The following is an 11,983-nucleotide window of genomic DNA, read 5'->3' as shown; positions in this document are numbered from 1 at the left end:
CCTGTCCAAGCAGCCACCGGGGACAGCAGCCTATCCTTGGTACTTTCAACATCTTCCAACTAAGCCCGAAAGGCACCAAGGACAGAAGCTGGGACTCCTGGGCAGCTGGAGCTCTCCTGGGTGGGAGGATATTCAGGGATCTGAAGGAGAAGAAAGTGGTCCTGGCTGTAGACGACTGGGTGGGAGGTTGCAGTGAGGCTGCAGACTCCTGGAGGAGACAGAAGAGACTGCCACCCGTAATGTGCCCTGGGCTGGGCAAACACCTCACTTAGAAGACACAGCCTGGGAAAGTATATTCCTCTGGCAAGTTGGGTTCTGTCTACAGTGCACAGACCCCTCTCCTTGTTAATCTGTCCAGTTCAGGAGGTCTCAGCCCCCAGAGATTTTACCCACAATTGTGCACAAAGAGGACCCAAATTAGGAGACAGTTGTATCATCCCTGGGTGATACCATGGTCACCTCAGAAAGGAGTGGGTACAAAACCAGCAGGTCATGTTTGTGTAATTAATGTCTTGCCTTAAGACATCTGCATTTTAGGCATTTGTGATATTTACTCTGTTAAGACAACCACAGTCTCCGCGAGCTTTGAATTGATTATTAGTAAATTTCAGGAGTATCATTTTCCTTGTGATAAGACCACCAGGACATCATGACAAGAACCCACGGTCGCCAGGCGAATAGGGAATTTATTTAGTAACAGGTTTGCCTTATTCTGTAAATAACTATAGGGTATAGTAGGAAAGCAGATATATAAAACTAGTGGATAAAGTTTGGGCTCGTTAAGGACATTTCTTCAATTGTTTTTTTAAAAAATCACAGTGCGCCCAGGGCCACCCTCACAAGTACATATTTAAGGTTACTAGAATTATAGGTAGAACACCTTTGGGGTTGAAATTAAAAGCTAGGGATCTTTGCAGTTGTAATGAATACAAGTTCTTCGGTTGCACAGGAGAACAAATCCTTCCTTGAGAACAAGTCCAAATTCCCGGCAGTCACAGGGTCCCCTGGGGAAGGACTTAGGTAACCCAGGCTCGTGTACACTTTGGATCACACCTTGTTTCCTTGGGATAAAACCAGCCCTTCAAGAAAAAAGGCCCATGCTGACAAAGAAACTGAGGCAATGTGTCCCAGGCAGGGAATCAGTGGGGTGCCCAGAGCCCAGTCTTGAGGACCATGGTGGTCCTGGCTCTGGTTCTGATGAGACAGAGCATAAACATTCCCCTCTCTCCTCTTCCTGATCAAGTACAAGTCTGTACTGGAATTCCCTTCAGAAAGAGGGCTATAGGCACTTGGGGACAAGCCAGGGGACAGGACAGAAAGACAGAGACCCAGCTGCAGTCACCTAGGTATAGCTGCCTTGGGGACTGTGAGAATACCAGGAGGTATCCGGCAGGGGCAAGCTGAGGGGACCCAAGCCAAGGCCACCCCAAGGGGTCCCCACCATCTAGGAAGGGGTCAGGAAGCCATGGGCCTCCTCTTAGAGCCACAGCTCCAGCTGACCTGCTTGATTCGAAGCTTCTGAGGCCGAACCATGTAACATCCCTCACAGGGACTACTCTGTTCCATGGAAGCCCATTCAAAGTGACCCTAAAGCAATCCAGGCCAGCCCAGGGCCTCTGGGAGCAGAGATTAAGTGGAGCCACTGGATAATGGGGGTCATGGAAGAGGATGGTGGGCTCTGCTTCTGGGAAGCTGGGGCCAGTCTGGGCACCCATGGGCTCTAGGCTCTCTGTGGGCCAAGATGTGGGCAGTTCAGCATGAGGTCACTGGATGGTGACCCCAGGAACGTGGCCTAATCACAGAGACGAGCAGCCATTTCTTGGTTCTAAAGGAAACAAGAGAAGCTAGAGACTGTGGAGAGAGAGCAGCAGACAGTGGAGGGTACCAGGGACCGGGGAGGCAGGGTGCCCAGGACAAGTGACCAGGACTGTGGTCACTGGAGGGAGGTTCCACAGAGCAGGTATGGAAGGTCTGGGACCATCTGGGGTTCAGCCTCCCATAGCAGGTGACTCTGCTCCTGGGAAGCAGCTGAGGGACTCTGATGTCCCCCAAGGCACCCTGTACTCCACACAGCCATCTAGAGCCTGCACACAGGGTGAAGAAGTCCAGGACAGCAGGAAGGGGCATGGTACCATGTGACAGAGGAACATCCAGATTTGGGGGACAGGAGTTCATGAGGCCTCTGCCAGCCAGGCCCACAGAGTGCTGGGGAGCTGGCTGCCCTGTGTTGGCAGAGCCGCCTCTTTTCCCCTTGACCTCAGGCAGGGACCACCCCACCCATCAGCCCCATCCTTAGTGCCATGGGCAGAGCTCCGGGTGAAGAGACAGCATGGGGCTGGGGCACCAGGAACTGTGGGACACAGGCATCCACACAGGGGGACAACAATCCACAGAAACCTTGGCCCTGTTGTTTTAAATAAGAAATTTATTGCAAATATAGAAATTGATTCTCTCCATACAGGAATCTCCGAGTTGAGGAAAACAATTTCGTGCCATTCAGTTTAAAACAAGAAATGGGGGTGAGGGGCAGATGTAGGGAGGAGAAAATAAATGAAGTTACCCCCATAAATGAAGAAAAGGAGAGGGATCGAGGCCCCCAGAGGGAGAGGGTCCATACACAGCTGGGGTTCACAGGTTCAGAGTTCAGGGCCTCGAGCCCAGCTCTGCAGGGCTCAAAGCAGGTGCCAGGCCGCAGCGCTCCTGGGGGCTGGCGGCGCCTGAGGAGGACGGGGACCCAGAGGGAAGGACGGCCACCAGAGCTAGACCCGAACCCCTGCCCCAGGCCTGTGCGTGCTTGGCAGGGGGCAGGGGCATGGAAGAGGAGGCCCAGACCGTCCCCAGACAGCCCCATGGGACCCCCTCTTCCTCTCCCTTCTGCTCAGCAGGAGTGACCGCCTTGTAAGGGGGATGTGGAGGCAAGTGATATGCCGACTGTCTTAGGTGGAAACAGTGTCGGGGTGGGGCCGTGTCAGAAGGGACCGTGGGGTGCAGGGCCCTGTGGAGCAGAGAGGACAGACGGCAGTGGGCAGGACAGGCTTCCGATGCCCACCCCAGGCTCCCTACTCCTCAACTCAGCCACCCACACTCCTGCAGAGGCCAGGCATAGTGGTGGTGGCGGGAAGGGGTGCTCGGCCAGCCCCTCCAGCCCCCAACTCCCCTCCTGTCTCTTTGTCAGAGCTGCTGGCTCCTCCTCCAGCCCCTTGCATCTTGAGGAACTCAGCTGCCTGCTGCTTCCTCCAAAAGGTGAGGGACAACCCCAGTCCCTCCCCGCATCTTAACTCCCTGTACCATGTCCACCACTGGGAAACATTTCCTGCCTGTCACTTCACTTTATTTAGGCCCCTTATAAGCAGGGGGCCCGTCGCTGTTGTCCCTGTCTGGCCCCTACTGTCACTGTTTTCTCTAGGCTGGAAGCTCTCCTTTCCAGCTCTCTCCTATGCCTGTTTCCACCTGTGTTAAAGTTCCTAGAATAGGGCACAAGTGACTTCCAGTTGGCAACACCAGGGAGCCTGGCCAGCCCCAAACTCTTTACGCAGCTGTCCCCCGGTATCGCTCTGAAGTGGCCTACACCTGGCCTTCCCAAGTGGGTCTCCCTACTGTCACCCCTCATCCTCAAAGTTCCTCAGTCAGGGACTCCCCTCTCCCCCTGCTGAGGGCACTGTGGCGCACAAAATGGGGTCCTTCCTGGGAAGGGAGGAGCTGTCCACTAACACCGGGCTTCCTGACCGCCAGACCTCTGGAAGGCTGTTAGCTCCAACAGCGGCACACCTGCCAGGCCCTCCAGGAGAGGGTGCGCCACTCCCAGGGGGGGCAGGCTGCACAGGAACCGGCAAGCCCAAGTGTAGCCTCATTTGAGCCCTAGGCAGGGTCCACGGTGCAGCACCCACATTTTCCCCAGCTGGCTCCCCCCAACTGCCCACACTGGGCCCCTGACAATACCCCTCCCTGGCCCTTCACCCTCTGCCCCAGGTGCCACCCTCCCAGCCTGCCCAGGCGCTGGCCAGGACACATCACCCTTACAAACACAGGCCTCGCGGGCTGATGGGGGAAAATGCTCTTTTGTCTTTTGTATTTCACTTCTGATTGGATAAATCCTGAAAAGGACACAGATGCAGGGGGCTCGTCCCAAAGAGGCCAGGTCTGCGCAACTTGGGGCCAGGGGGAGCGGGTAGAGGCCTGCGTCTACAGAGAACAGTGAGGTCTGATTATTCTAGGCCACTTCATCTTCCAGTGGGTCAAGGTCCCTCTCTTGTGAAGGGGCCCTAACTTTAAAGCCCCCTAAAGTGCGCTGGCCTGAGGTTTTATTGGTCTCCAAGAAGGGATGATGGCAGAAGGGTAGAGACAGCACCCATCCCGCCACTGGGAATCTTCCTGGGGCGAGGCCAGGCCACTGGCAGCTCCTCGTCCTCCCCGTGCTCCTCCCTCAGGCCCCTGACTGTCCATGAAGCCCAAGCTCTCAGGCTCCTGTGCCCGGCCAGTGACCGACCCCATCCCACTAGCTGCCAAGGCCCCTCCTCACCTGCAAAGGGGGAACAACTAGAGCAGAGGAGAGGGGCCTCAGAGGTCCTCTCCACTCGGAGATGGGGCTGCCCTCTCCACACGTCCCTACGGCCACCCTCCCTGGAACGGAGGAGGAAAGGAGTGAGGAGGGATGAAATACACTGGGGATGGAAGAGGTGGCCGTGGGAAGACGAAGGGAGTGGGGGTGGCACTTGTGGGCCTGATGCCCCGAAAGACAGGAGGTGGGTGGGGGTCAGAGCTGTGTTTTGGTGGCACCTGTTTTGGGTCTTTCGCAGAGCTGGCCCCTCCCTGGGTTTCAAGAGCTGCTCAGATCACAATGGAGGGAATCTGGGAGAGAGGTGGGGAAACTGGACAGACTGGCACATACACGACAGATGTTTGCTCAGAAAAATACAGTAAAATTGTCATGCAAATATAACAGGGAGTCTGCTTCTCACGCTGCTGGCTTCCCAGCCTGCTTGTCTCCATTTTGCCAACTGGGTGTGAGGAGAGGTCGAGGTGCAGGTCTGGGGGTTGGGGGAGGTCTGCCTGCACATCCACGCCAGCCCGACCCCTCTGCTCCCCAGAACAGTCTTTCCTTTGAAATGTCACCCCCAGAGTGAGCCCTGGGCTCAGCCCACCCCCAAGTTGATGTGACAGAGCTGTTCGGTTGAGACCCCAGGCCTCCCCCAACTCCCACTCCAGCACTCGGGGGTTGGTGCCCCCCCCCACAGATGGCACTAGCTGTCCTGGTCAGAGCCCCTGACCACAGTACAGGTCTTCGTCCCACCCCAGCTTCTACCCTCACCCCACAGCCTCAGTCCTGCTCTTTAGACAAGCCTGACAGTGTGACAGTCCAGTAGCTGGGGATCCCTGGCAGGGACATGGGGGAGCACAGAAGGCTCCCCTCATCCTGAGGTGGGTGGGGAGCTGTGGGCACAATGGCAGGTGGGCAAAGCCGCTTAGAATCGGCCCCACACACACTGGCCCACCTCCCGCTCAGAAGAAGGGGCCACATCTCAGCCCCTCAGCCTGCTAACTACTCAAGACCCCAGGTCTCAAGATCCCGAAATTGTTCTTCCCTAGAACTTGTCCCCAGAAGCCCCCAGCTCTTGAGAAAGGCAGCCACCGCCCAGCCCTGCCCTCCCTTGCCATCCTCCACTGCCGCCCACACTGAGAGAACCCCAGAGCCCAACGGTTGGTGGCTCTGGGCACCAACTGCCAGGCACTGGGTTGCCATGGTGATGGGCTAGCTAGGGAGGGGGAGGGGCCCGCAAACCCAGCCTGCTCCCCCCACCCCAGGGCAGTGGGGGGACCTCACTGTTTGTGCTTTGTTCGATGTTGGGTGGGAGTCAGAGAGGAAAGTGGCCATTTCCGTGGAAACATGGGAGCCCCCCTGGCCAGGAGGTGAGGCAAGGACGGGGTGACAGGCACCCTCCTTCCCGTGGGCAAGCTGACGCCTGCCCAGAGACCTCGCAGTGGGGTCAGGCAGGGCAGGATACAGGGTGCAGACAGGAAGCACCCCATTCCATCACCTCCCCACTGCCCCCAGGCATCACAGTTCACTGTCGCCCCTCTGGGTAGGTAGGGGTCCCCCAAGGCCCAGAGAAGCTGGGGGCCTGGGGCGTGGGGCCTGCACCTGAGACACCACGGGAGCTGGTCTGCCCCCACCCACCCCCAGACAGCTCCCGAGCTACTTGGAAGACACTTGAAGGAGATTGGTGGCCTGTCCCCTTGCCTCTATCCCCTTCCTACCGGGAGACTCCCTCAGAGTTATGAGCCACAGCAGACCCTGCGGGTGCTTCCATGGGCTTTCTAGGGAGGAAAAGCACCTGCCTGATTCTCGAATCCCTCAGCCCCGAGAGACCACAGCTTTGGACGGGGTGATGAGTGGACTGGCTGGGGGGCCCAGGGGAGCAGCCAGGACGGAGCAGCACTAGGCTGGAAGGTGGCAGGCCAAGACTAATCTGCTGTGTGACCCAAAGTGCTACCACTTCCTTTCGCTGGGCCATCCAAGAGGAAGAAAATACCCAGTGTCCATCCGGCGACCTGATCCCCATCTTGGGGGTTTCAGTCCATCTCTACCTCAGTCTCCTGTGTCCCCAATCCTGTCCCTAGTCCCAGCTCCCACGGCCCCACATCCTCCTGGCTTTCTCGTCACCTGTCCCTGTCCCCAGCCCCACGCACCCCGGCAGAGCCCCTGGGCAGCACAGTAAAGACGCCTGGTTTCAGTATCAGTTTGTAAACTTTAAGGAAAATGTGTCTTTTTTTCCTGTCCGTTGTTGTCGGGTGTTGGTGGGTTCACAGTCAGGTGGTGGTCAGGTGTGTGTGCATGGTGCGTGCGTGCGGGTGTGCGTGTGCGTCCACTCCGAGGTCCTGGCCCTCAGTGCGCTGCCCGGCTCGGCCACCCAGGGCCCTTCCCGAGTGCCCCGGCCCCCCCGCTCCAGCCTCACCAGGGAGGAGAGGGTCACAGCTTCTGCTGGGCCGAGACCCCCTTCCAGTAATCGAGGATGTCATGCAGGTCCTCGTCCTTGGCGAACTGGACCTTCTTGCGCAGGGCGTGGCCGGCGGCCATGTACACCTCCTCACGGTGGTGCTTCTTGTAGGGCCGGAAGCGCTCCCAGATCTTGTGTGTGCTCTCGGAGGAGTACTCGGGGCTGGAGGAGTACCCTGAGTAGTAGTGTCTGGGGGAGAGCTGTGAGTAGGTGGAGTCTCGCTTGGAGCGCGTCAGCGGCTTGAGGAAGGACACGCGCTGGCTGAGGCTGTCGGCACCCTCCTCGTAGTAGAGCGCGGGGAAGCTGTGGCGGTGCTCGCTGCAGTGATAGGCCGGCTTCACCTCCAGGTGGTGGATGCCCCCAGCCCCACCACTGCCCCCGCTGCCACCCGTGGGCACCAGCGGGAGCCGGTCCAGCGGGCTGTTGAGTGGGCTGCCCTTCTCGATGTACTTGGAGTCGCCCTTGGCCAGCCCAGAGGCGGCCGGGTGGTCGGGCACATCCAGGCTGAAGACCTTGGCGCTCTTGATGGAGCCGCTGGACGACACACTGCAGGTCTTACGGGTGACGGCGACGTCGGCGCTGAGCTGGCGCTGCAGCGGGTGGTGGGAGCTCTCTTTGTAGGGGGGTGAGAGGAAGCTGGGCCGCTCCAGGGCCCCGGGCGCGGCAGCTGCGGAGGTGGTAGTGGCCGCAGGGAGAGACTGGCACTCGAAGGCCAGCTCAGGGTCCCCACCACCACTGCTGCCCCCTAGGAAAGAGGCCGAGTCCAGTTTGAGGGCATCGATGCAGTTGTTAATGATCTGGTTCACTTTGTCGACCTCCTTGGCGATGGTGGAGATCTCGGCAGCCGAGCCCTGGCCGTTCTCAAGGTCTGGGAGGTCATCCTCGGGCCGCGCCAGTCCATCCCCCCCAGCACCCGTGCGCACCTCAATATAGTTGCCCTTGGTGGCCACCTTGGGCGTGTCCAGCCCGGCTTCCAGCCCCTTGGGGGTGGGCAGCTTCTCCCCAATCATGGACGGGATGGAGGACATGCGGGCCACAGGCAACACAGGGGGCTCCCCCAGCTTCTGGGCGGCATGGACGATGGAGCCGGCATCCACATCGGCACCGTAGCGCATCTCCAGGATAGTCTTCTTGACGTTGACGGACTTCTGCTTCTCCTCCTGCATGCGCCGCTTGCGTAGGCAGTAGTAGACGGCACCCAGCACAATGACCATGCCAAAGAGGCAGCCCAGGATGGTCATGATGTAGTGCGTGGTGGTGGACGTGCTGGGCGCCAGGTCGCCGGGCACAGGGTCCCGGGTGGTGAAGGTCAGGCAGGTGTGGTTGAAGCGGCGGCTGTTGCGAAGGGAGGTCACGCAGAAGGTGTACTCGGTGTGCGCCCGAAGCTTGTCCAGCGTCACGATCTCCTTCTTGTTCTTGAGCGTCATGACGTCGGAGAAGTAGCTGTTGTTGTACTGGACCAGGACGTACATCTTGCTGTAGGGGTGTGGGATGGTGACCACCAGGGTGGCTGAGGTGAAAGTCACATGGTGCAGCTTGATGGCAGGCCCCGTGGACGCATCCGTGGTGGACGAGGCCGGTGGTTCCACCGAAAGGATCTCATCAGGGTTGAAGCCCGAGTTCTCATCGGGTTCCCGCTGGGCGTCGGTAGAGTAGGGCGTGGGGTGGCTCACGGGCCGGGCCGGCAGCGAGCCGTTGCGGCACTTGGCCTGCAGGACGGTGATGGCGTTGAGGCTGTGGTAGGGCCGGGGCACCAGCAGTGGGTAGCCGGCGAACTCCCGAGGAGCCTCACACTGCAGGCGGTCGTAGTTCTTGGTGACGTTGTTGAAGACCACGAGCCAGGCGAGGAAGCCAAAGAGGTCACACTCACAGTTGAAGGGGTTGCCGGCCAGCTCGCAGACCATCAGGCTGGCCAGGCTGGCGAAGGTGGCGCCATCCAGGCGGCTGAGACGGTTGGAGGACAGGTCGATGCTGATGAGGCTCGGACACTCGGAGAAGGCGGTGGGGGTGACCACCTCGATGAGGTTGTGCTGCACGAACAGGAACTGCAGGCGGCCCATGCCTCGCAGCATGCCCTCTGTCAGGTTGCTGAGCCGGTTGTACCCCAGCTGCAGGACCTGCAGGCTCGTCTGGCCCAGGAAGGCGCCATCCTCGATGTAGGAAATCTCGTTCTTGGTGAGGTTGAGGTCCGTGAGGTTCCCGAAGCGGTTGAGTGAGGAGTAGAGCACAGCCTTGAGCTTGTTCTCATTCAGCCGCAGGTCATGCACAGTGCTATTGATGTGCTGCGGGATGGTCTCGTAGGGTGGCTGATTCTGGCTGCAGATGGCCAGCCACACATAGCCCTTGTCCCCCTCGATGAGCCAGCAGTCTGCGCGCACTGCACCCGGCCGGCACACGCACAGCAGCGCCGCAGCGCACAGCCCCAGGCGCAGCATGGTGCGGGCTTCGGGCCCCTGGCAGCCAGGCAGGGGTGAGGGCTGGAGCACGGGGACCTAGAGGCCAGAGGCTGGGGCTGGCAGCACAGTCCTCCCCGGGGCCGCCACCATCTTGGGGGCGGCCCCCGACACAGGGATCCCAGGCAAGATAGGCACGGCCCGTGCCAACTACCGGGAGCGTTCCAAGGGTCTACAAGCAGGCACCAGGCCTGGCTGAGGTGTGGGGGCCCAAGGTCGGCTCCCCGAGGTGCTCCTCAACTCCTGCTGCGAAGGTGAGCAGGGTCTCAGGCCCAGACTTCCTCTCCCTCCTCCTCCTCCTCCTCTTCCTCCTCCTCTTTCGGTTCTGGGCTCAGAACGTCAGACGGTTCCCACAGCAGAGCAGGGTGCAGTTCTGGGGGAGAGCGGAGAGACGAGGGCAGGAAGGAAGAGACCCATCTGTCACCTGGTTCCTGAAAGGCAGCAGCGAGGGGGTGACTGATCAGTGCAAGGGCCCAGATCAGCCCATTCGAGCTCCAGCGCAGGCCCCAGTCCCTCTCCATACTCCTTCCTGGGGGCCTCCGTGCCATCGAGCACCCTAGAGTCCCTGCTACATAAGGAAGGGAGGGCAAGTGGGTGGCAAGAGAGGGAAGGGGCTGGGGGAAAAGCAGTGAGATAGAGGTTAGTGGCATCCTGAGGACCAAGGACAGGGGTGGAAGCCCGGAGAGGAAGGGGGCAAGTGTACACACACACACACACGCACACGCACGCACGGACATGCACACACGCACCCGGCACACCGGTGTCCACACTCACCTGCCTCCCTACACAAAAACCACGTGCCCCCATGAGCCCGCACACCCTAGCTACACACATGGACTCAGGCAGGTACACACACACACACACACCTAGCATTTGTGTATGCAATAGACAGACCTCACACACAGGTCCACATACCCAGGTGGGCACCCCAAATCCAGAAAAAGAATTAAGAAGCCCAGCAAAATGCTTCCTCACTCCATGCCCAAAGATAAATAATTCATTTGTTGTGTAACTGCTCTTGTTCCAAAAATAATTCCCTTGTCTCAGCTTCCATGGGGGAGGGGAGCAGAGTGTGGCGGCTGTGGGCCCCCCTCCCGGGGAGAGGCAGAGGCTGGGGTCTCTGCAGGGGGAGGGTGTGGGGAGAGCTCATCCCACAGGCCGCACTGAGCCAAGCGGAGGAAGGAAAGAGTCCAGGGACCCAGGGACACTCCCCAAGGTCATCGCCCCAGGAGTATTTTCCAGAAGGGGCTTCTGATCCAGATGGGGAGCCTCAGAGTTCTGAAACAGCATGGCCCCACAGCCCCTTCCACAGCTGGAGAGTCAGAGGGTCACAGAAGAACGAAGACTTGCCCTGAGAAACGTAGCACAGTCTGGGCCGGGATCAAGGCTCTCAGGCATGGTGAGCCCAGGCCAGGAGCCAGGAGGCCTAGGACCCTGCCGACCCCGACTGACGAGCCAGGCGAATCACACCATCTCTGAGTCTAACTCTGAATCCACCGAGCAGGAACCAGTCCCCATCCAGGCCCCGTCGATGTGGGAAGAGGTAAGGTGATTCATACTGTCCGTCTCTAAGGCGCAGAGGGTGGCACAAGGATCACAGCCCACAGACCACTTGAACCAACCCTCACTTCCCAAGTAGGGAAACTGAGTCCCTGGCCCTGAGGAGGTCTGACCAGGGACACCCCCTGGGCCAGACCCAGCCCCCACTCCCACCCTCTGTGCTGGATGCAGACAAGCTCACTTCTCGCGCCCTTTACCCTCGGAGGGGCCCAGGAGGTGAGGAGAAGACCAGCGAAATCCATGCTTGGACAAGGTAGGCCGAGGGCTCTTCATCAGACCCTCCTCCACTTTCCACTCCTTGCCTGGAAAAGGCGAGGAAGGAGTGTGCTTGGAAAAAACACATGAGACCTGTGCTGCTAAAGCAAAAGCAATTTACAGCACTAAGCCCCAGAGGATGGACGGTGTAGGGAAGACTCCAAAGGAAGCCCAGAGTGGGCAGTGCTGGCTGAGAAGGTGGCAGGAGACAGGGTGTCCACATGGCTCACTGGTCCAAGATTGGTGCCAGGTCTGAGGCTGGAAGGATGGGGCCTCCGAAGCCCGCCTCACACCTCCCATCCCCTGCAGGGCCGGCCTGGGCTGTTACGAGGCGGCAGGTAGCAGACACCATCACTGTCCTTGGCCAGGCCGCACAGCGCTCTTGAGGCTGGACAGACTTCGGCTCCAGGACAGCTCTGCTCATCGTTCTTGTCCCTCTGGGCCTCAGTTTCCCCTCCCAAGGCTTCTGGGGTAAGCTGAGTCCCCAAGCTCGCAGCTGCAGGATCCAGGAGCCGCCCTCAGTCCCCCACTCCTCCCTCCGCCCGGGAACATCTGGGGACTGAATTTGTATGCAGGTGCACACACAGGTGTGCAGCTGGCTCGGAGCGGGATGCAAGGGTGCAGTGACGGGAGCGAGGAGGCAGCACACAGGCAGAGGCAGGAGCAGGCGTGTGTGTGTGTGTGTGTGTGTGTGTGTGTGTGTGTGTGTGTGGGGGGGGC

At 59.6% G+C, this 11,983-nt stretch overlaps 1 protein-coding gene across 6 annotated transcripts in view; it reads right to left on the bottom strand.

Moving 5' to 3' along the window:
• Positions 1 to 2,151: 2,151 nt before the first annotated feature.
• Elfn2 (extracellular leucine rich repeat and fibronectin type III domain containing 2) overlaps positions 2,152 to 11,983 on the bottom strand; it is a 46,827-nt gene continuing 36,995 nt past the window's right edge. For all 6 annotated transcript variants that reach the window (XM_033766248.1, XM_010613386.3, XM_033766246.1 and 3 more), the window contains one exon: positions 2,152 to 9,879. In XM_033766248.1, coding sequence (XP_033622139.1) covers positions 6,968 to 9,430 — 2,463 coding nt within the window. In that variant the 5' untranslated portion in view covers positions 9,431 to 9,879 and the 3' untranslated portion in view covers positions 2,152 to 6,967. The remainder of the gene's footprint in view (positions 9,880 to 11,983) is intronic.

The sequence above is a fragment of the Fukomys damarensis genome, unplaced genomic scaffold (genome assembly GCF_012274545.1).
Source record: "Fukomys damarensis isolate Sample0158 unplaced genomic scaffold, DMR_v1.0_HiC HiC_scaffold_19, whole genome shotgun sequence".
In the NCBI taxonomy this organism is placed as follows: Eukaryota; Metazoa; Chordata; class Mammalia; order Rodentia; family Bathyergidae; genus Fukomys; species Fukomys damarensis.
Note: the sequence above shows the minus strand (reverse complement) of the source record. Positions and strands in the feature narration are given on the sequence as shown.